Genomic DNA, 24,373 nt, shown 5'->3' on the forward strand with positions numbered 1-24,373 from the left:
AAAGAGGACCCCAAGTGGACTTAGTGTCAAATAAGGATCCGAAGTGCCCAAAAAGTCTCAAATAAGGACGCAGGTCACGGCCAAAATACTGCCGTAGGCAAGAATGTTTTTTTTCCTTTGTTTTTTTTTCTTTTCCTTTTTTTTCTTCTCTTCTCCTCATAGGCCATAGGCCGCCAGTGAGTCATCGGCCTCGGGCAAGGCCGCCCTCGCCGGCGTCGAGCGATGACCGCCCTCGCCAGTTGCCGGCGAGGTCGAGCCTCGCCGGATCGGGCGAGGGCTCACCAGCCGGCGGCCGCGTGGCGAGGCTCGACCTCGCTGCCTCGCCTACCAGCAGCCGGCGAGGTCGAGCCTCGCCCGGTATAGGCGAGGTCGAGCCCTCGCCCAACGGCGGCGGGGCGAGCCCTCGCCCGGTTGGCGAGGCTCGCCCTCGCCCGGCAGCGGCGAGGTCGAGCTGGCGGATTCCCGGCGAGGGCTCGACCTCGCCGCCACCTGGCGAGGCTCGACCTCGCCGGTGTCGGGCGAGCCCGGCCTTGCTTGGTTGCGGGCGAGGCAGGCCTCGCCGGCAGCCGAGGTCGAGCCTCGCCCGGCCGGCGTGGGCGAGGCCCGGCTCGCCAGGTTGCGAGCAAGGGCTCGGCCCGCCGGCCTCGCGGCAGCCGGCGAGGTCGAGCCTCGCCCGGCCGACAGGGCGAGCCCTCGCCGGATCCGGCGAGGCTCGACCTCGCCGGCTGGCGAGGCTCGACCTCGCCCAACAACGGCGAGGTCGAGCCCGGCCCGTTGGCGAGGGCTCGACCTCGCCCGGCGGCGAGGTCGAGGCCCTCGCCGAACCGGGCCGGGCTCGACCTCGCCAGTTCTTGGGCGAGGTCGAGCCTCGCCGAGCGGCGAAGCCTCATGGCGGCAGCGGCGAGGCCGGGCCTCGCCCGGCCCAGGGCAAGGGGCGGCCTCGCCTGAGGCCGGCGACCTCCGCTGGCCCCGGCTATGGCCGGCGGAGGAAGAGAAGAAAAAAAAAACAGAAAAGGAAAAACATAAAGGAAAAAAATTAAAAATTTACTGTTCCGGTGCCGGAATAGTAACATTCTCGCCGGACGGCAGACATTTTGGCCGGCCGGCGACCCAGGCCCTTATTTGAGACTTTTTGGGCACTTCGAGTCCTTATTTGAGACTGATTGGGCACTTCAAACCCTTATTTGACACTAAGTCCACTTGGGGTCCTCTTTTGAGAAAAAGGCTCCACTTGAGATCCTTAATTGGGATTTTCCCTAGATTAAATTGAAATTGTACTAAAAGTCCAGGAAACATAATGAACAAATTAAAAATTCGGAAACTATATCACACATTGAGGTAAAATTCAGGGACCACGTTACACAGTTTGCCAAAAATTCAAGGATCATTTGTGTCATTTTCCCTAACTTATTAAACTAATTCCTAATTAATTATTAATATCCCTAAATTTATTTTTTCTTATATTCAACATTGGACATTTGAATTTCGCTTTAGAGTTGCAAATTTTTTCTATATTTAAAAATATATGACATTAAAGCTCCGTTTATTTTGCCAAAAAATAAATAATTTGAAAAATATTTTTTAAAAATGGATTACTTGTATTGTTTGTGAAAATGATCGAATGAAAAGAATTTTCATTGTGTACGAAGATGTTTTAGACATAAATCATCATCGATAATGAAAACATTTTTCATTGACTAATTATTTCGAGCAATACAAGCAATCATTTTTTAAGAAAATATTTTCGAATCGTTTATTATTCGCGAAATAAACAAAGCCTTAATCATCGGAACCCGAAATTCAAACCTATAGGCCAGTGATTTGGTTGCAAAAAGTCAAAGCATAGGGGGTTGTTATGCAAATTGCATGGCGTCGAGAACATTAAACTAAGCTTATCAAGGCATCTCTAGGGACTCGCTTTGTGGATTTCATGAGGATGATGTGCTGACACTGAATCAAGATTTGACAAAATTGGCCTATGGGGTTTACATGCTATTCAATCTGTACACAAGCTACTCTCGATGATACTCCTTTCCCATTCATATACACCGCATCTCTCAACATCCCGAGGTGACAGAGCGAGTGAATTCGAAGGGCCCGTCCGGAGCGTATTTGAGATGACGAGCAGCAGGGTCTGACATGCTTGATATTCATCCAGTCTCTCCGAATCTGTCCCCTCCGACGACAAGTCCTTCCATGGCTGATAAAACGACCTGTACACAAAATAGGACCGATCATGACATGGAAGAATAAGTGACATCTATTTAGGTGAAACCGAAGTTGCTGAGTAATCGTGACTCTTGAATTAATCGCCAGTCAGTTTTACATCTATTCGTTCAAAAACGTGGAATATTGATTGTATGATCACCATCCGGATTGACATGTATTAGGAGGAACAGAAACCACAAGACGTCAGGTAAAATAAGAATTACCATCTCCAAGCAGGATTAGCTTCAAGAGGGCAGCTTATCTTCGACAGTTGTGAGGCCACAGGAGTACCATCGAGCAAGAGATCTGATTCAGTAACTGCATAAATTGCATTCAAGTGTTTTAGCTAGACTTGCTCGGTCTAAGAATAAGGAATTCATTTTGATAAACAGTATTTCCCGCACAGTTAAACATAGTAGGTTAACCTACCTGCAATGTCGCAAAAATCATATAGTAGAAGGCAGAGTGCAGACACAACAGATGGAAGCACTCTGCAATCCGTGCCAAGAAGCTGTTGAAGGTACAAAATCGCAGCAGCTAACACCTTTCCAGTTCCAGATGTTTTTCGGCTTCTTCCTCTACTTGTTTCTTTGACAAATTGTAACAACGAATTCAGCATTTTCAGGTCAGATCTTTCTGAATATTTTGCATCCGTATATGTGGATCTATCAGAGAGTTCCCCATGAATTACAGATGCCACCAACCAACGAAGAAGCTTTGATGCCAAAGAATCTTCACATATTTCTTCCTCTGAGGAGATTGTTAAACTGATATGAGATCCTCCAGGATGAGGAATTTCTGTGGAGTCTGCTTTCAAGGCAACAGAGATTGCCCAAAGGACAAAATTCAAAAGCTTTTCTTCATCCTGTAAATCAAATCAAAATGAGATGTCATCGCACAGACTATCAATGACAAACCCACATTAAGTCGAGCTAACTAGATATAAAAGACATCAGTAAGCTACAGGATGTGGAAAAACACCCAAGAAATTTGTAACTGCATACTTGAGATGCTTGTGCATCCTTTCGGTCGCACCTCAAATATCTTTATCCAAGAAATTCAAAGAGTAATGAAAATATTCATAACTGTCCTATGACAATTGACTGCATAGAGAGAGAGAGAGAGAGACAGACAGACCACGTCAATAATTGATGGAGGAGGTGCATTCATTAGAATAGACCTGAGGCCAAATTCAGAACTTGGGAATGCTTGGGTGCCATCACACAACTTAATGGCATCATATATGTGAAACAGACCCTCGATGGCAAGGGTAAAATGTGGCTGGAATATCTTCCTTTTCTGAGATATCTTCAGGGTCGTCACCAATATCTGGAGGATCAAATGAATAACCAAAGTATTCTCTCTTAACAATTTTGCTTTGTGTGACAGAAACTTGAACAGATGAGAAGAAACTTCTGAGAGCTGCTCGAGAGCATGTTTCTGCAACCACTCTGTAATATTTCTGGACGAGATAATATTACTGATGACCTGTAGCCAAAAAAGTTAAAAGTCAGAGAAGCAAGTCCTTATCACGCGCTTAACTTTACTTAAGTCAGCATCACAATAAAGATCCCAATTGTATAAGACAATGTAGAAGCATTCCCCTAGATAACTTTCTAGTCCTCCAGGTATATATTCTTTCCAAATGTCCTCGCAAGTGACATGCATTTAAGAAAAGTTTATGTGCCCAAAATCTCAAAAAAAAAAAAAAGATAATAAAAGAAAAGAGAGAGAGAGAGAGAGAGAGAGAGAGAGAGAGAGAAGGGAATTCCGTAACCATTTTAGGTTGAATCAATTTTATTTCATAGATAATTCCAGCCATACACAGCTTAAAAATAAATGGAAGACCATGAGAGAGGGGGGGAATCCAATAACCATTTGAGGTTGCTTTAGTTTTATATTTTCATAGATAATTCCAGGCAATACCCAGCTTAAAAAGAAAAAAAAGACAACAAGAATTGAGAATGGAGAGAGGCGGTGGGGGAGGTTGACAAGAGAAGGAGAGAGGATCTAATGGGTAAGATTTTGTCTCTCACATGATGCACGGATAGGCAGAGAAGAAATTTCATGCCCTGAATGAAACAGTTTTGTATTTCCTATAGACTGTAAAGGGAACCATGAAAATTACTATCTGAAGGAAATAGACGTTAGGAAGAGTGACTACCTCTAATATCACCACCAATTGATCAAAGTAGAAACCCTTTTCATCTCCAGACAGCATCTCATTGATATGAGAAAGGGCAGATGATAACCATGAAAACAAACCGCAGTGCTCCACCAGATGACAAGCCATCTTTCGCAATCTAACTGACTTCCTAACTATCTGCATGAGATGAAGATTTTGTTACTGCCATATCGATAACCCAATATGAATTTTCAATCACCAAGAGAAAATAGACATATCCAATAACGGATGACTCGTTCACGCTACCTGAAGAATGAGTTCTTTGGACTCATTATCTGAAAATGGAGAAGCATAAAGGCTCAGCAGATTCTCGAAAACGGAGTTCCTCATGAAAACCAGGGCATCATCATCATTGCCAAGACCCACATATACAAGTCGCAATATCCAAATTCTTTCGGCCCGGAAATTGACAGAGCTACTCCACAAAAACTCATGGAACATTGGTACAGACTATAGACAATTAAATGAAGCATATGGTTACAACGCTTTATTATAACATAAAGGCAACACACACAAAGAAAAACAACCTGCCTTTGAAGACTAATAAGGAAAGAGCAAGAAATTCATCATTTACCTTCATATTTACCCTGGAAGAGTGCATCAAGAGCTTACTGAGTGTAGGATAATGATCATTTGATGGATCCAATAATATTAAAGATGCCTCTGCTGCAAAGACGGCAATAACAGAAGGAATTCTTTGCCAGGGTTCTTCAATCCCATTTTGCACATAGTTCAACAAGAGACGAAGGTGAACAATGTCCTTCTTCTTTTGACACTTCTGAAAGATTATATGAGCAATTGTTCAGAAAATCCTTCAATGTATATATCACCAAAAAAACATAATATCATATTAATACAATAGTGACATGACAGAAGATCCAATCTATATATTGTAATTAATATCTCAGCATTTCCTTAATGGTTTAAGCAGGGTAAGGTAATTAACTTATTTCAGTTTGGTAACTGCCCAATTCAGCTAGATTTTCAGATCGAACAAAGTCACCACTTAAGTTTTTGCATAGCAACATTTAATATTTTTGTAACAAAACAGAATATATCTACTTCACTGTCATACTATCACAATAGCAAGTTGAATTTTAAGGATAATGACCATAATGAAAGACATAACTCATACAAGTGGAAATTAATAGTACAAATTCAGAGATCGCAGCTGCAGATGAGATAGTGTTACCTCTAAAGCAATCTTAAAACTGGCGAGAGTTTGATAAGCTAATCTCCTTATCCCATCATCAAGTGAAGATAAGCAGGAAAAAGCAACAGCTAGCAACCCTAGACCAGCAAATTCCACAGGATCAATGAAGCCAATTGGTAGAATATGAAGCGAAAATTGCAGAATGAAAACAGGATCATATCTTTGCTTCCTCTCAATAGCAGGTATGTGGATCTGCATGCGAGTTAACCAAAGAAAGTTAGGACAAAGATAGGTTCATAACTACCGGTCAAATAGTTTGCAAAAGGAGGAACCATGTCATGGAAAGGAAAAGGATCAGATGAAAAATGTAATTGCAGACATACCACATCTTTAGAGTTATTAATCTGGACCTTGTTCAAGAAAGAAGGCTCTTCATGTGTAGCTCTATTATATGGAAAATCTAATACAGTCAATGCACATAACTTGGGATCAATAGGAAGATTTTCCCTAAATTGCAGTCTCCGGTATTCATCTGTTTCAGTATCGGTCATGACATCAGATGACAAGTTCTGCTCCAAATCCCATACTTTCATCACTTTCAAGGCAGCACTTCCCCACAGGTAATTTGTATCAGTGAGCTTTACCAACTCTGATCCACCACTACAGTCTATCTCTTGTAACAAGTTGAATAACTCAAGATCACTTTCACCAAGGGTCCCGCCATAAGAATACAGAATAAATGAATGCAGCCGTTGAAAATTTATGCCATCCTCATTTCCCGAATCAATTTCGCTGCCACAGCCATTGAAACTGAAATGAATCAGAGTTCTGAGCAACTGGAGAACTTCCAGCCTCTTTACACTATGCTTGTTTGATTCTTGATCTTTTTTGCTGATGCGAGGAACAGCAACTGACCTAAGAATGCTGGACATGGGTCTCAAAAATGCTCCAAGCTGTAAAGAATGTGATAACTCAGGGATAGAGTGCAATATAGAGGGAAACTGAGAGTGCGCAAGTAGCAGCTGCAGATATGGCGCACATGAAAATTGTCCCTTGCACAGTGGAGTTAAAATATTCCTCAGTAAGTTCAAAGTTATGGGATCCTCAAACCTATAGAGAAGACAGGTTCTTATCAGCTGTCTCATGAAGGGAATGAACTTCAACTGAACAAGATAATCGTGCATCTCCTTTATCAGCTCGAAAATGCTTCTCAACATCAACTCTTCCAAATATTTGTACAAAGATTCACATTCTCTGTTTTTCTCCTTTTCAGAAGTAGAATCTAAACGGGATCTTTTAACAATCTGTTCCCAAGAACTCACCAAAATGCACAAAAATCGAATCCTTGATGACTCCAAACCTGCTTTTATCACCTGAGAGTTCTCGTTTGAGTATTCTGGTGCTTTATTTGTCAAAGGCTCTGTACGATTGTCGCTGGGAAATAACAACATCCTACATAACAGTATCTTTGCCAAAACTCCATTTGTAAGATTCAAAATCTCTTTAACTGAATGAGAATTTAAATCCCTCCAATCACAATCTAGCAAGTCATTATGACTCTCACCATCGGGTAAAACTGAATCAAATAACTCCATTTGCTTCTTAATATTCAGGGAATCGGCGTCCAAGACAAAGTGATAATGTAACATATGAACTGCTTTCCCAAGAGAACTGTTTTTCACAAAATTGAGGAGTTCGTCTGCAGAAGTTACTGTGAACTCACCATATCCTTCCTGAAATACAAACTTGGACACAAAACTTTTCCATTCACAGAAACCATTTAAGAGAATACTGGAGTAAAATAGAGGTATATATCTGAAATTCCAGTAGCACTGCTTCCCATATCTCAAAAAAATCGAATCCATGAATGACAAAGTAGTTGGCAGGAGCATCAAAAAGTCCTCATTTGAAAGACCTCTGCAATTGTTTGTAGACTTCAGATTGCCCTCAGGAGTCAGAATACCTGAAAGCACGCACCCAAAGATTGACAGATGCAGAGGACTCAACTGAGTAAGCAGAAACAAAGCTTTAGCTCTCATCATACTCATCCCACTAATGCAATAAGAAACCATCTGTGCTGGAGTGCTCACTATGACCCTCAAAAGTACAGAACTCAGCGGATGTACATTAAGATGCTGCACAGATTTCAGTCGGCAGGCGGCAGTAATAGCTTTCAGCAAACAAATATCAGTAATATCTGTTTCATAAAGACTGGAAAGTTCAAATACTTTCAAATAAATATCTTCAATAATATCAGCATTAAAATGTTGATCTCTAGTCCTCCATAACGAATCGTATTGTGATCTTTTATTGGTTTGCTGCTGCAAATATATACCGAGAGATTCAAAAGCATTGGCAGCAAAATGACATCCAATATAAACAATAGATTTCCGGCAGGATTCAGAGATTGTTGTGTCTTTCAAGTCAATTATATTGAACACAGACCAGACCAACTTGAACGCCTCAAATGGGGATATAAGACGATTCAAAGTATTCAGAGCACGATATGTTGGCAGAAGGGGTCTGAAGTTTAGTGTCTGAATGCACAGATTAAGCACATTCTTGAACCCAATTAGAAGCCTATGTACCAGAGATTCAAAACCCTTCACAAGTTGTCTAGTCGCACCTGTTTCCACATTGATAAAGGAGGAGTGATTCTCAACTAAAGACAAGAAAAAAGCAGAAACTGCTCCCGGTAAACCAAAGCCACAGAAGTCTATCTCAAGAGATCTTTTGCTGGATAAATCAAAGGTTTCGATGAAATTTTCCAGAACATCTTCCCTGGCTAACATCTCATTGCAGCCCAACGGACAGGTCAAGGATACCGTCAATGCAGGATGAGAGAAGATGCATCCAACTGCTTCTTGGACATAGTCTGGTAACGGGATAAGTTCATCCTTCTCGGGAAAACCACTATTAAGTTTCGAATTCAATAGTTGAGACAAAATGTGATATAGTAGACTAATGCAGAGTTCAAAAGATTTTCTGAGTTGAACTGGTGGCATACTTCCTGTAGACAGTTGTAGCTGATGTATCCAGAATAGCACATAGTGCATATACGAAAGGAGGCACTCAAGGTTCACTTGAGAGGCTTTTTGCAGGAGCAACTTTTTCATTTCCAAAGAATCTGCTAAAGAAGGGTTATCAAAGCACAAAATTGCAGGAAACAGCACATGGAAAGGTATCTGCCCCAACAAGAAACTCAAAGCAACAGAAGAAGATTCACTTGCACCAGTGCCACCACCAGAATTCGGTTCTTCAGAATGAAAAGATTGACTGCAAACCCCACCAGCATCATCTTTTCTGCCTTCAGAACCAACATTGACTAGAACCATTTTCACAGCTCTAATAACCATTTCAGGCCATAATCTAAAAACATCTGCGAGCAGATTGTGTTCAAGAAAGAATAAGGATGTCAAAAATGACCAAGAAACTCCACTTATATCCTGTGCAATGGTTACAACAGCCGGAAAATGTTCTACAATCAGCTTCGGTGAAGCGCACATAATTGAGGAAGAAAACCTTTCAGTAATTCCAACTCTTTCAATGGTCTGGCATCTCCTCATAGATATCTTCATTTTATCAAGTGTACCTAAAAAGGAACTATCAGCAGGTGTGGCCTTCTCATAACTCGCAAAAGAACAACACGTTTGACCCTGCAGTATGCTCTCTGCAAAGAGCAGCAAACTCCTGGGTGGTCCCCATTCGGCTGGAATATCACCAGAACCATCTACCATGTTTGAGCAATTGTCAATGCTCCCAGACAACAGTGACACAAGTGCAGCAGACAGGCATCCTGCATCTACCTGTTCAAATTCAGAGCTCTAAGCAGACTAGAACAAGAGGTTTCACAACATCAGAGCAAAACACAAATGAGTACCTGTGTTTGCAATACATACTTCAATGTACTACAAACGTACAATGAAAGCATTGTCTTCTCACATGATGAAAAAGAACCTGACTCAGACTTGAGCACCCTCAAACACTTTTGAAGGATACATACAGCAAGAGGGCTGAAAGATGGCGAAACATCTGCTAGAAAATAGGATAAGCATTAAGAAATAGTGGCTTGATTCATATAGTTGAATTAAGTATATCGAATAGGCCAACCAGCTTCAAGTAAACCCAATTCACATAGAAAGTAAAAGTAGAAGCGCACCTGCTTTTGAATGAACAACTTCACATCCTCAAAATGATGAGGATCAATGTGATGTCCAAAAACATTTTCCTTATCGTGTATAAATATAATCCGACTTTCCAATTTATATTGTAAATTAAACCTCATGACTCCTTCATGGTGGTTCAACAAGATAGCTAAGCCATTAAGCACTAACCATACTTGGGGAAAGCACAATACTGATACAGTCAGCATGGGCAAATGGTATATGATCAAAGTGAAGAAAGCATATGTTCAACAACCTTCATCAACACATTCCAGTGAGACACTACTTATGCAAACACAAGACTTTCAAACATAGCGTAATTAGCAACCCATGACAGCAAAAAGGGGACATGCATGTGAAAAAGAATTACCTGAATAATCTTTGAGGTCATTTGAATTGTTGACAAGATTCCGGACGCTATCCCAATACTTGAATAAATTATTTCCAACAGTGGAAATAGCATCAGCAAGGAAAGAAATGACAGCTTGAGATAAAGTTGGTAGAACTTTAGTTTGTTGGAGGACAAGTGAACAATTATTGTCATTAAAACCAGGTAGAAACAAGAACCATGCATTAACCTCACGCGGATTCCTATCAAATGCACCAGTGCTCAACATAGCTGCCACTGACAGATCATATGATTGATCCCTGATGCTGCGAATTGGTGAAAAGAGTACTAAGTACATAAAGGTCTGTAGATGCTTGTACATCAGAACTGGAATTTTCCGCGGCAATCCACTTGCAGGGGCCAATCTGATATACTCCTTCAGCAGAGTCAGAAACGAGTTCAGCAAGTTAGTTGGCAGTTCCAAAGCATCGCGAAGAAGACTGACAAAGAACTCAAAGGACCCGTCCAACACCGTAGGCATCATATGCTGCAAGAAAGAAATTGCATCAGTTGCATAAGCAGTTACAGGTATGATGCCGGTATAAATGATGATACCAAACTGAAGGTTTATCTGAAGCTGAGATAGCAGACATGTCCCAAGCAATACACCCCTTAACCATGATGATGGCGTGCAATCAAAGAACTGACTATGAGAATTAATCAGGAAAAAATCTAGTTGTCGCAGCATAACTAAGGAGGAAGACTTATATAGGAGGCAACAAGCAATATGTCAGACACATACAAGAAAAAGTAAGACAAAGCAGTACCATTATGAATCAAGGGTAAAGAGCAAAGCGCAAAACGACAGAAAACTACTTGAAATTGATACTAGTCAATACTTCTAAGGTGCTATACTCTATAGAACAAAAGCTAAACTGCTATACATGGTGTACTGCCTAAGAAAATTAGGCGGAGCCTAAATGGTCACGGTCGATTAGAAGCAGTAAATTAAAATCATACAGTCTCCTGTGCAAGCTGTCAACCCTAGTCCATCAATGACTTTTCTAAAATGCATCATGTGATCATCAATTGGGAGATATCAAGTGACGTTAGCCATGTGGGGTCATAGGAAAAATATCCAAAAAACGAACAAATGTAAAAACCACCAGCAAGAAATTGGTGCATTGCAGCCTTTCATGACGGACATTTGTCATATACCTCCATCTCATCCACACATTAAAGTGATGATGTCTATTTCACTGATGATAAACTGAAAAACCCAATAATTCCACTATATGAAAATGCATGGAAGGCCATGAGATTACTTCTTCTATCACTGAGATGGTACTAAGCATTATTGTGCAGAAAATATGTGACATTCATTCATTAGCAGTAGGCCCCACCTGTTTTCCTTTTTATTATGGTGATCAATTAAGTCTTGTGCTCTTAGACTATCTACAAATCTTCCAAAGTAGATCTACGCTTCCAAAGAAAAAATGTGTATCAACTTACTAGATATATCTGGAGAGCATCAACAAGCCTGGAGTAGAAATATATCTCTGCTTCCTGCATGGTAGAAACAGGCACATGGGACTGGTCAAGCCCCCATATTTCAGCAAAAATATTTGCAAAACTATTTTCGTCACCTGACTCGTCTCCTGTTCCCACATTTTTTTCACTTTTTCCAGACAAACCAGCTTTTGGACTAAGTGAAATCCCGCTCACAATGATATCTCCATCATCATGAACATTGTCCGTTTTCAATTTTTTTACGCTGTTGCTGCCATGTAATTCCGAATCTGGCGTTCTCTTATTCTGGCCACTTTTTCCAGAGTTACTGTTCAGAGTAGAAAGTAGAGTCACCAAGACTTGGGGATCAGGGAGCAAGGTTCGGATTTCATTCCGTATTTCTTGCTTGAGAGTTTCCCAAGTTTGCATGTCCCTATCACTAGCACAAGAACAATGGCTCAAAGCACCGACAAAGGAATCTAAGAGCTTAAGTGCCTCCAGAAGAAGCCTCAAAGTGCCATTCTTGACAAGAAAATCGGAGTGAAGCAAGCCCTTGTTCATACCTGATCGACAGTATGAATGAGGACATACAGATCTCATGACATTCTGCACGTCCACACTATTCAAAGAAGGTGAATCACGAGATGCAGAATCAAGGAAACCAAAAGGAGAGCCAGAACCCACCGAAGAAACCACATCAGCTGCCAAAGAAGCAACAGAAAACCTGCAACAGATGCCATTTAAAATATGGAATTGGTCCATTGTTCAGTAACGAATGAAAGAGGAAAAAAGGAAGTGGAAAAGCAAAATTTAGCAAATACACTGCTCCACAGGGACCTACCATAGTGGTGATGCATGATCTTCCACATTGTAAGGGAACTCTTCCATGTATGCAGACCCAAACAATGGTCTTCCATGAACAATAGCCAAAAGAAGGTCTCTGTGATTCTTGAGTTCTGCTGCTCTAAGTTTCTTGATGAGGCCCACCAGTCGCGCGGCATTACCTTTCAACGTGTTTGTGCCTCTCTTTATATCAGGCATCAAGCCACTGGATGGATCCGTACAAACTATAAGTAGGATCCCATGAGCCAACTCTGCAGCTAGCCCTCCATTCTCCCTTCCAGAAATGCTGATGAGCTTCTCCAAGGTAACACTTCCAAAAAGAACACTACGCAGGCCAGGGGGAACTAAGGATTCTTTAGTGAGAATCCTATCGCGCAACGTGGATAGAATATGAACTACAATCTCATCATCATCATTGCCAAGACCACGAAGGACACTGGAGTACATGTCCTTCTGTTGCAGGATCCACCTCAACAATCCGGGTTTCCCTACCTCCAAAAACGACATTGCAAACCCAACAAGTGAATTTCTGGTGGAATACTTCCTTTTGACATCAATCTGCTTCTTCTTATACACGCAAAGCTTGTGAAAGCCCTGGCTTTTAAAATCAAACTTCTTCGCAACCTCAGAGGCTAAGTCGGAACCCCGCCGTACGATTGAAGCCATAAGCTGAAGTGCAGCATTTTGGCGCTTAGCTTCTTTGCTGTCCAGTTCCTTATAAATATCGTCCAACTTTTCATCAACAACCAACCTCGAAAACTTGTCAAGAGCCCTATGAACAACGGTACTACTGGCATCAAACTGTCGATACTTTCCATCGGGATGACTCAGAAGAGCAGAAATCAACTTAAATATGTAGGAAATTCCCGGTTTCCCTCGACGAAGCTTCCAAGCTTCCAGAAGTTCCGTAAACTTGGGAGAAGTCTGCACATACTTATGAAGCAAATGACCTCCATGACCACTCTTAAGCAACTTGATGAATTCTTTCGTGGCATCGGCACACAACTTGATTTCCATCGAGGTAACATAATGAAGAAGTTCCTGTAGTTTTGCATCATAAGATGCCTTCGGAACATCTTCAGCAATCTTTTCTCCACTACCTTCAAATTGGTCTTCATCCATCATAACTGCAATCAGCAAAAGGCACCCCACAAAACAAATCAGTCAAAACAACCCGTTTTCCTTCACGCCAATGTCTGAGTGATGAAAACGTATTGCACAACAAAACCAAATCAAAAAGGAGAAGGAACAAAAAAAACCAGAAGAAACACAGGATGCTTGTAGAATGGGTATGCGCGTGACACCCGAGGCGTCCCAAAGAAAACCCAAGAAGAGCACGGGCAGAGACCGGAAGTTTAACCTGAGAAAAGCTCGGCGGCCACGTTTCAGCTGAAGCGCGTGGAGCATGCCATTGGAGTGGCTAAACGAAGGGAGGAGGCTCGGCTTCGCTACTCTGATCAACTCTCTGAGCTTCAAGTGCTGCTGGGTTTCGGGCTGTAGAGATAGAGAGAGAGAGAGAGCGGGGGGTGGCGCAGCGGAGCGGGGACGGAGGAGGAGGAGGAGGAGGAGAATAGCTGCTGCAGGAGGCGGAAGAGAAAAAGAGGAATGTGGCGGGGGAACAAGGTGGAGGGCAAATGTGTAAATTCCGCATGAGAAGGGTCGGAGAACTTTCTTTTTTCTTCTTTTTTTCCAAGGGTTGGAGAACTGGAGCTTGCATATATTTCGTCTCGGAAATATTGAGCTCCCTGTTTTTTTATATTTTGGTCGGGAGACGGAAATATCGAGCTAAAGAAAAAGGCCCAAAGATGACGTCATAATTGAATATCTAATCCGTGGAAGTGCACATTCCTTTTTTTGGAAAAGAAAAAATAAATTAAGGGCGTGTTTAGCAATCATTCTGTTCCTGAAAGCTCATTCTGCTCAAAAATGATTCTTTTTTATTAAGTGCCCAGGAACAATTTCTAAGCATTTGAAGGCGTTTTGGTAACTGTCCAAAATTTCTATTCTTGAAATAGAAAAAGAACAAAAATGCATTTGGTAACTGCAAAAAATTTCTTTTTATTAATAATATTTTAATAATTTTTGAATATTTTAATATTTCTTTTTTTTTTCTTTTTTTTCCCCTTTCCCTTCATTGGCCATGGCCGGTGACTGGCCACAAGCCAGGGCCAGCGAGGGCTGGACCCTCGTCGCCTGGGCGAGGGCCGCCCTCGCTAGATCTGGCGAGGTTGGCGAAGGTCATCCTCGCCCTCGCCGGCCACAGTCCAGGAAAAAAAAATTTCTTGATTCTTAATTTTGTTCCAAAATTGATTCTTGAAACAATAACCTACTTTTTTTTTGCTTCTTGATTCTGCTCCAAAACTGATTCTGGGAACAAATTTTGGCAAATTTGTGCCCGGGAACAAAAAATTTACCAAACAGATTTCTGTTCCAAAACTTATTCTGAAAACAAAAAAATAGAAATTGTTACTGTTTAGCAACTTGCCAAACGCGCCCTAACTCGTGTTCCTTTCGAACTCCCTCGCAAAGAGTAAAAAACACTAGAAAAAAAAATTGAAAACGCTAAAATCCAGCAGAAAAAACCACCAAAAAATTTATTTCCGGTTGGAATCTAATTCGGTAAATAATATGACAAGAGAATTCACCAAATTAGTTTTTTTTCATTTTACAGATATTTAAATGGCCATCGCAATTTTTATCGCAATTAATGGAAAGCATATTTACGTAAATATCCCGCAGGTCTCGTATATACGCAGAAAATCTTAACTATATAAACCCTCGCCACCACATCTCCATCTCTCTCTCTGGACCCTTCTCTGTGAGATTGGGATCTCTCAAATCCTTCGTACCTTTCTAGGGTTTCCTCTCGCATCCCCTCCCTTCTCTCCTCTCCCCTCGTCAACCACCACCACCCCCACCTCCGAGCCCTAGCCTCGCGCTCCTAGGGTTTTGAACCCCCTCGGCTCCTCCAATCGCCTCCGCCCCCTCCCCCTCCCTCCCTCCCTCCCTCCCTCCGCCGCCATGATGCAGCAGCCGGTCCCGGGAGCCGCCCCCGACCAGCAGCAGTACCAGCAGCAGCAGCAGCAGTGGTTGATGATGCAGCAGGCCGCCCAGCCGGTCCCCCCGCCGGTGGGCTGGACCCCGCAGCCGGTCCCGCCGCCCATGCCGGCCCAGTCGCTGGCCGGCGGATCCGCCGCCGAGATCAAGTCGCTCTGGATCGGCGACCTGCAGCCGCACATGGACGAGGGCTATCTCCTCAACTGCTTCGCCCACTCCGGAGAGGTAATACCTCTTTTTTACCCTTTATGTGCTTTTGTGCTAGAGGCTTATCTTATTGTTTGGTCGTTAGGGTCGTCTTCGAACTATTGCCATACGTCTTGAGCTGAAAAATTGCAGGTCATGTGTTGGATTTTAAGATTTTGGAGAGCTAGGCCACGTTTCCTAGTATGAGAGATGTTAATTCTCTATTGACACGATTAACTCAGTCTACTTTCATCGTTTTATCTGTGAAATCCCGTACCTAATCAGAAATTTCCAAATGTACTGTACTTAAAAACAAATTGAAATCTGCCCGTTTTCATTCGTGATGATATATTTTTTTCACTTTCTAAACTTACCGTTAGCCTTTATTTTGGTACTCATTTTCTGCATATTATCATATATTAGTAGACTCTGTACTCGTATCTGCCCTCCTTACAATTTTTAAGTGGACGTGGGAATGTTGCTTCAGACTGATGGTTTGGTGACCGATGAATCTTGGACCTCTCTATCCTTTGTTCAGCAGCTTAAATTTCTAGACATTATTTGTTATGGTCTCCACCATTCTCTTCTAGCTACTACAGCTATCTGATAGCTGTTTACTTAATTGGCTCTCTCAGGTTCTTTCAGCTAAGGTGATTAGAAATAAGCAGACTGCTCTGCCTGAGGGTTACGGTTTCATTGAATTTATGACCCGCGCTGCAGCAGAGAGGATTTTGCAGACGTACAATGGCACATTGATGCCAAACTCTGACCAGAATTTCCGATTAAACTGGGCTACGCTTGGTCCTGGTGAGAGGCGTCAAGATGAAGGTCCTGACTATACAATTTTTGTTGGAGATCTGGCTGCTGATGTAACAGATCACACACTACAGGAGACATTTAGAGCTCACTACCAATCTGTGAAAGGTGCCAAAATAGTTATCGACAGGACAACTGGCCGTTCTAAGGGCTATGGGTTTGTTAGGTTTGGTGATGAAACCGAACAGTCGCGGGCCATGACTGAAATGAACGGCATGTATTGTTCTTCACGCCCCATGAGGATTGGGCCTGCTGCTAACAAGAAGCCTGTTGCTACCCAGCAATATCAGAGTGGTATGTATTGTGGCCTGTATATTTGCTGATGTTGCTCGCTTTTAGTTACCTTATGCGCTGTTGTGGCTTATTGGTTATGATGATAGCAGTTTGACATGTTTTATGATGATTTGCAATTTTACGTCAGAGTTTCACTTTGTTGAAATTCTAAGCTGAATATGCTCGATGCGTCTATTAGAGGTGAATTGTGTGAAAGGAATAGTCAACTTTGAAGATGAGAGGAATTTACAATTTCCCCAGTACTTACCTTTCTAAAATTGGGCGCATTTAATTCTAGAAAACATACAAAAGCTTATATAAAACTCATGTTCTCTTAAAGCAGGAGACCAAGAGGCTCTCATTTTGGAGCCTGGAACTGATTTCAGCTGAAATGATTCCACTTTAATGCGTGGCCTCATTTTAGGTCAGTTATTTTGTTTATGTCCCGAGTTCTATCAATTACCTAGTAGCATTTTCAATGCTACAGTTGGATTTACTTCACGCAATTGCTCACTAGGCTATCGGTCAATTTAAATTTTTACCGCTTTTATGAAGTTAATACAATGGAGTACTCCCTTTAGATTATGGTATTCTATAATGCCGTAGCCTCCTTTTGTTTCTTTAACATAATGTTGTCTTTGACTATTCGTGTCACTAGGAATTTTCTGGACCAGTTTGTCTTTTGTTACTCGTTTGTACTTTTCTTTTGAGTCATTTGTTACTAGGACATCGAATTGGTAACATGAAAGGACTTGCCGAAGATGTTATGGGTGTGGACTAATTTTCCCATCAATTTGCTGTTTTGAAGTGGGATGATCCCTATGTCCCTTTTTAAGTTTGTGGATTTTTATGTGCTTAAATATGAGATCTTTATATATGGGAGCCCCTAACAAATTACTTCTTTATAACATTTGCCTGTGTGTGCATGTTCTTCCATGTATATATGAGTTGCCTGTTGTCTGAAGTCTTACATGATCCATCCGAGTCTTTGTGAGTAGCAAACTGGCCATACATGTTTGTACTGATCATAGAATTGCAAGATCATTGCTGTGATGGCAATATTTGGCTTAAGTTGAGTGCATTAATCTTTCTCTGTTTTGAATGCTTGCTTCCCGAGGTCTGGAGTTCTGACTATTCTCTTCTGAAAGATAATTTCATTGCCCCAAGACTTTGAAACTTCTGTGTTGCTTAGCTAGATAGCATTTAATGTGTTATAGTGTGTATGATCACATTTACATGTACGTTGCAGCATCTTACCAGAACAGTCAAGGAAACCAAGGGGAGAATGATCCAAATAATACAACTGTGGGTAGTCTATTTTTACTGTAAGATTTTTTATATGCTGCTTTCTGTTCTTGACTGATGTTCTTTTGGAGCTTAGATATTTGTTGGGGGTCTGGATCCAAGTGTATCAGATGACCTTTTGAGGCAAGTATTCAGTCAATATGGAGAATTGCATCATGTGAAAATTCCACCTGGCAAACGTTGCGGTTTTGTTCAATTTACAAGCAGGTGATTACTTGGTTTCTTTTCCCTCTTTTGCCGTCTGCATGTTTCACGTGAATTAACGTGTGTACTTACTCATTTCAGAGCTTGTGCTGAGCAAGCCTTGTTGATGTTGAATGGAACCCAGTTGGGAGGACAAAGCATTCGACTCTCATGGGGGCGGAGTCCTTCGAACAAGCAGGTAACTGGGCTTTTTGATTTCTTCGAAGAAGCAGGTTGATGGCTATAATGGATATGGAAATGACAGTGGGTTTGTAATTCAGGCTCAGCCGGAGCAGGCACAGTGGAATGGTGGTGGATATTATGGATATCCACAGGGATATGAAGCGTATGGATATGCCCCTCCTACCCAGGACCCTAACATGTTTTATGGAGGCTATGCTGGGTATAATTATCAGCAGCCCGTAACCTACCAGCAGCCACAGCAGGTAACTGCATGGACTACCTTTGTGGCTTTTTCTCTAATGCTTCTTTGATAAAAGTCGTGGGTAAGGTTATGCTGATGGGGGTACTTGACAAGTTGACAAAAATCATCAAAATAAGTTTATTGTTCTTTGGAATTATTCTTGTATGTAATAGGAATTACCTTCCCTTCAGAAAGTAAATAGTGCAGAAGTTATTTTCTATAACATCCGCCCTTTTCATCATGTTGTGTTTGCATTGGTGCAGTGATGCTCCTCACATGATGGAATTATGAGCTGGCGATGTACCACCCTGCTGCATTTTGGACTGGGGTTGCCATGGATTTATGGTGGTGGTTGACCTATGGAGATGGTTTTCTGCTATAAGTTACTATGCATTTGTTTTGTGCTTTGTATCTCGGAGTTCATGACCCTTTTTTTCTATGGATAAGTGTGCTAAGATGAGGCAGTTTACTGTTGACATATTCCTGGTAGTAATGTTTATTGTTTACCGATTATTGTGCAATTTCATATTTTATGTGATGGAAGCGTAGTTATTCTTTGGGATAATGACACAAACAGTCCCTAAATTTTGGCTCAATGTGCAATTTGGTGTCTGAATTTTTAATTTGTTCAATGTAGTCCATGAACTTTAGTACATTGAACAATTTCATATAGTTCATGGACTAAATTGAACATGTATCAAAAGTCCAGGGACCATATTGAACAGATTAAAAGTTCAGAGACCAAATTGAACATTCGGTTAAAGTTCAGGGACTATATTGAAGAAATTAAAAGTTTAGGGACCAAATTGTATATTGGGTCAAAGTTTAGGGACTGTTTGTGTCATTATCCCTTATTCTTTCTTGGGTCGCAAAGTAGTGCATCTTTGGGTTTGACAAATTAGACTAAGATGTTACATGCAGCGACATGGTGGCTGAAATTATCTTGTATATGATTCGTGGTATGGCGATTCTTTCTTTTCTAGGGTTGGTTTTGACCATATACATACTGAATCTCAGGATGTAACATGTGTGTCCTAAGAAGAGGTTACTCAGTCCTGATGCACTTGGTCAGGAAGATTCCATACTTGGTTATTGTGTATGGTATTTTTGAATGGAGAAATTCGGCCAATATTTATACTGTACAATACCAAACATTAGCTTTCTCTTTGTCCCTCCAGACACATATTTCAGCCTATTTCCCTTGCAATGGTTTGTCGGTATTAATATCCATCGCTATATGGATCGTTCATCAAAAGTCTTGTAGCCTAGGAATGAAATTTTTCAAACTGAAAGTTCAATCTAAACTGGCCCTCGGTCATGTCTTTTGGTCTTGTCTTTTGGCGCACCATGGTTTCTCCATGGTAACGTGAGGACAAGCTATGGTATCCGTGAAAAAGCATTACCTGTGAAACGCGACTTTTGACATTCAACCGGTGACATTCAACCTGCTTAGCGGTTGTCCACGTATTTGGCAACAGCGAAGATGATCAATTGGTCTGTGGATGCGACCAAGGCAAGAAGTGATTCATATGAAATTGGCCGCTTGGCAGTCAATCTGAATTCCACTTCGAAAGCTAAATAATCAAACCCCATTAAACCACTCTGCATGCTGATTGTTATACGCATCGGCAAAGGCAGGAAAGTTAATAGGACAGTTCCGGCTCTCGAGGAAAGAAGAACAATTATTGAACATAAAAATTTGCTTCGAGATAGTTGGACATCCAACAAAAAAAGAACTGCGAAACTCAACAGGCAAAAGGACAGAGCTTCAACTAGGACTTACGAGCTCGAGAAAGTCAAGTGATAGAAGAAGCTGTCTCCAATTTTAACCAGGTTGAATTCTCTACATCTTTGACCAGCGCTTGATATATTGCAGAATTAAGTGAATAAAGTCTAAAGAGCTTCAATACCTAAATCTAGACCTAAAGAAAGTTAGAAGTACACGATTACTAAAGCTTGTTATTTTAACAAGACCACTGGTTACCACCAAATCTCCCTCATCTCCTGTCGGCTCAATTTCAATTGTTCTTGAAAGATCGATCTCCGGGCATCTCGCCCTTCATTGCATTCTCCTGCAAAGCCTTGCAAAATAGTAACTTCTCAATTTGGGCTGCCGTGAAAGTTTAAGTCAAAGAAAAGATTGCTATTTGCTCTTTGGAAAATAATCTTACCTGCAACAGCTCGGTCATTTTGCCAGTTCTGCTGCTATCCAGATGCGGAGGCATGGTGTTTAAATGAGGGTTGATATTGGGTTGCACGGCTTGTAAAGGCTCAATGAAAAGAGGCTGATCATCGTCACTATCTTCGTCTTCTTGAGTACTGCCAGATTTGTCACCTGACTTGCTGCTCTCGTTTTGATCGGCCTCCACTTGTGAAGGTTCATGAATTCTCTTAATGACCTCTGTCACTAGATTCTCAAAAGGCATACCAGGAGTCCCAGTTGACTTGGTTTCTACCTCACGCGATGCCTCATCTGGGTGTTGAGTATCGATACCAGTTTCACTTTGTACATGTGCCACACTTCCTGGTACTTCTTTGTTGGATGAAGATCCATTTAAAGGAGAAAAGGTTTGGACAGAAACCGGCACCATGTGCTTACCTATCGAAGACATATGATCTTGAATTGAAGCCAAAGAAGCTTGGTTGGGAACAGGCAAACCATTTGCAGAAGTACCAAGGGGATGAAGTACCACAGGCACCACATTGCCTCTCAATGTCACCGGACGAATGGGCTGAGCTGTACCTGGAGCTACCTGTCTACCTTTCAAGACAGCTGAGCCAGGAGGCGATGCCACTAGACTAGTGGTTCCATTCCTCTCTCTCGAACGAGGGCCAGAGACCTGCATCTGTATATAACTCTCACTCTGAAGAGGAATCTCATTTCTTTTTATCATTTGGATGTTTGGTACCACATCGTTCTCTGCAGAAACAGGCACGTATCGCCCCGGCTTGAACACAACACCCCTTAAAGTAGTATCAGAGTCGCCAACCCTAACTGCAAGCAGATAACCACCATCAAATGCAGCTTCGATGACACCAGAAACCAACTGTCCTATTGAGATGTTGTTTGAACTGTTGGTTGCATGTACTTGCCGGGGTTGATTTCCGTTCACAAATTTATATGCAGGAGGGACATGTATATTTGGTCCACGATTAATGTTTTGATCCCTCAGAGCACGGGCATGCTCTGCAAAGATTGGGCTTTCATCTGGCATGGGATACTTTCGTGGACGACCACGTTTGCGTTTCAAAGGGGCACTGGCTGAAGCATCGGAGTTGATTCCTTGACTGGCTTGGTTCATCTTGTCAATTTCCAGCATATATTCTTACACCAACAAAAAGATCCTTTTTACTTCTGCCAACAGAAGAGATGCTGTTTTGAGATATTATGACAAAGCCACACCAACGATAAGACAAGTAATTCTCCCCAAACAAACAGTTCATAGAAACTAATGAGTGTGCTGCCTCGACTTTCAACCTCTAATCAATTTATGGGGAAATAAACACCGGATGTCATTAACAATCAATTATTGTGGCACATTATTCTAGAAAATGTTGACATCTTAGTAACTCAACAAAGATTGCCAAAAAGCCGCCGATATATATTCAAGCCCAGTCTTTTTATGGGGAAACTGCAAACTCCAACGCAAACTTAAACTTTAGCATGTATCTTACATCTAAGTCACACGATAACTAGAAGAAAGAGAGTGAAGAACTCTCTCTAAGACATCTCAGTTACAGTTTATCAAGTAAAACTCTCCTAACTGGTCATGACAAACAAGCAGTTCACTATTAGCTCCTCACCAGCTGCTAGCATATTCAAACAAAAATAAGGGAAAGTTCTAGCCTGATGACAGAAAAAACTATCAAGCAACGTCAATTTCTCTTCGGATGGGAAAAAGTTGACTTTGAAGTTTTATCTGACAATGCAAAGTCAATTTACTTTAGCACACAGCAGCCTTCTTCGTGATTACAACTGAACTTAAGCGACAGACATAAAACAAATACCTATATTCCACCTTCCCTAAGATAAGGAAACTCAAATTCACAAGACATTGGAACCACTTGCTACTACCTTCTACCAACCCAACATAAGCAAGCAGCTGAATTTCGTCAAGAAGAAATAGCACAAACTCATACTGATAACGTATTTCCAACAAGTGAGCTACCCCAAGTTGCAACAACAGGAGATCTTACAAGACCGCAAATACAAAAATGGGTGTGCAAGTGAAGTTAATGCTTTAAATTATCAAATTGAAGGCTAGCATGACTTCCAAAACTCTCTTTATATCAACACAACAGATCAATAGGCAACACCAGGGTCTGTGCTCCCAAAGAATTATGTCTATAACAAAAATTGCTGGACACAAAAGGAATGCGATGAGCACTATCGACACAGAGGTCTGTACAAAAGAGTTTAGAGTCACAACATCCAAAAAACCGGCAGTCGAAGAGACGGCAACATCGACCGAGCCCGAGGAATCCCAAATTTCTCTCTTTTATTCCCAAAATCAACCAATGCCCAAATCTAAGACCTAAAACAGTCAAATTGCCCAAAGTAAAAATGCAGCAAAATCTAAAACAGGGAGCAAAATGAACCACAGATACAACCCGCACAGCATAAAGCATCCGCAAGTTCAATCGACGGACCAACAATCACGTGCGCCGTCCTCCCGCACATGCACACGTGAACAGTGCGACCTCGTCCCACGATTCAATACATATGCCGGCCAAAATTTACGCAGCGGCAGCCATCAAAATGACCGGCGACCCACCTTTACTGTTACCTCGACAGCTCCCGCTGATATCTCGTCCGGTCGGAGTTTTTGGCCGAAGAAGCGCACATCACCGGCCCGCGAATTGCGATCTCGGACGCGCGCGCCGCATCGAGGATAGCCGGCTGCGATCTGGATCGCCGGACGTGGCGCTCTGCCGTCAAGCGAAAGAGGAGGAGGAGGAGAAGAAGAGGAAGGAACCGATTCGAATCGAAACCCTAGCGGAAGGAAGAGGAAGACTATCTCCCCGTGTTTGGGCTCTTGTTTTGGAGCTGTTTTAAGAAGGATTTTTAAAGCAAATTTGCTGCTTCTCTTATTTTAATGAAATATTATACCCAAAAAAAAATTAAGAAAACAAAAGGCAGGGTTTTTCTTTTTTTCTTTTTTTAAGGAACATTATTAGCATTTTCTTTTTTAGAAATTGTCGAAAATACCAGATTTGGAATGTTGTGCAACGTGGGAAAATCAATATCGTTTATTTCTTTTCGGTATGATTTTATATTGATCTATAAAGGAATGAAAAAAAAACGTGCGACATTACATTATTTACCTGAATATTCTTTAAAAACCCAGAAAAATTGAAAGTAAGGTGATTACTATATTAGACAAGAGATGATTCTGTTCCCAAGGGATTTTAATGCCTTCCTCCTTTCCAAAATTCCATCCATAATTTATCTTTAATTACATTAATCTGAGTAATAAGTATGCAAATTACCAAATTTTTAAATAAAAACATTCAAATTTTACCAAATTTTCTCACTTTTTTGACTTTTTCAACTGTCCTATGATAGATGAGAATCCTCCTCGTTCTCTAATAAACAAATACGTTATTAAATGATTTTGTATTTAGTGGTCGAGTGGTGTTCGCGTTAATTTTCATGCACCTTTGGAAATTTACCTTTCTCGGGCGATCATGAGAGCGCCCTTATTTGTATCGATATGATTCATTCGGGATTTTACTCTTA

At 41.6% G+C, this 24,373-nt stretch overlaps 3 protein-coding genes across 7 annotated transcripts; 1 reads left to right on the forward strand and 2 right to left on the reverse strand.

Annotated features, from left to right (window-relative positions):
* Positions 1-1,890: 1,890 nt before the first annotated feature.
* On the reverse strand, positions 1,891-13,963 carry LOC130134424 (uncharacterized). 3 transcript variants are annotated; one of them, XM_056311576.1, is made up of 14 exons: positions 13,750-13,963; positions 12,388-13,516; positions 11,550-12,270; positions 10,080-10,584; positions 9,427-9,578; positions 5,930-9,352; positions 5,586-5,798; positions 4,968-5,171; positions 4,640-4,843; positions 4,373-4,531; positions 3,346-3,696; positions 2,638-3,073; positions 2,433-2,526; positions 1,891-2,213 (listed from the first exon to the last, which is right to left on the reverse strand). In XM_056311576.1, exons 2-14 carry the CDS (start codon positions 13,512-13,514, stop codon positions 1,997-1,999), a joined length of 7,806 nt encoding a protein of 2,601 aa, XP_056167551.1. In that variant the 5' UTR covers positions 13,515-13,516; positions 13,750-13,963; the 3' UTR covers positions 1,891-1,996. The 3 variants fall into 3 exon arrangements, with proteins under 3 accessions (XP_056167551.1, XP_056167553.1, XP_056167552.1); XM_056311578.1 differs by lacking the exons at positions 12,388-13,516; positions 13,750-13,963 and having other exon boundaries at positions 11,550-11,979; positions 12,110-12,265; XM_056311577.1 differs by lacking the exons at positions 12,388-13,516; positions 13,750-13,963 and having other exon boundaries at positions 11,550-11,985; positions 12,110-12,265.
* A 1,199-nt stretch (positions 13,964-15,162) lies between these two features.
* On the forward strand, positions 15,163-19,154 carry LOC115665844 (polyadenylate-binding protein RBP45C). Its single transcript, XM_056311782.1, has 7 exons — positions 15,163-15,671; positions 16,268-16,742; positions 17,971-18,026; positions 18,103-18,233; positions 18,312-18,408; positions 18,491-18,655; positions 18,897-19,154. Exons 1-7 carry the CDS (start codon positions 15,411-15,413, stop codon positions 18,897-18,899), a joined length of 1,188 nt encoding a protein of 395 aa, XP_056167757.1. The 5' UTR covers positions 15,163-15,410; the 3' UTR covers positions 18,900-19,154.
* Positions 19,155-20,434: 1,280 nt separating this feature from the next.
* Positions 20,435-23,681, reverse strand: LOC130138259 (protein METABOLIC NETWORK MODULATOR 1-like). Of its 3 annotated transcripts, none has more exons than XM_056311811.1 (3): positions 23,409-23,681; positions 20,805-21,988; positions 20,435-20,705 (listed from the first exon to the last, which is right to left on the reverse strand). In XM_056311811.1, the coding sequence occupies exons 2-3, from the start codon at positions 21,951-21,953 to the stop codon at positions 20,652-20,654; spliced, it is 1,203 nt and encodes a 400-aa protein (XP_056167786.1). In that variant the 5' UTR covers positions 21,954-21,988; positions 23,409-23,681; the 3' UTR covers positions 20,435-20,651. The 3 variants fall into 3 exon arrangements, with proteins under 3 accessions (XP_056167786.1, XP_056167785.1, XP_056167784.1); XM_056311810.1 differs by having other exon boundaries at positions 20,435-20,714; positions 23,421-23,680; XM_056311809.1 differs by having other exon boundaries at positions 20,435-20,714; positions 23,409-23,679.
* Positions 23,682-24,373: the final 692 nt, after the last annotated feature.

This window comes from Syzygium oleosum, unplaced genomic scaffold, assembly GCF_021117445.2.
Source record: "Syzygium oleosum isolate NSW1041296 unplaced genomic scaffold, Sole_v2.1 Sole_v2.05, whole genome shotgun sequence".
Lineage (NCBI taxonomy): Eukaryota > Viridiplantae > Streptophyta > Magnoliopsida > Myrtales > Myrtaceae > Syzygium > Syzygium oleosum.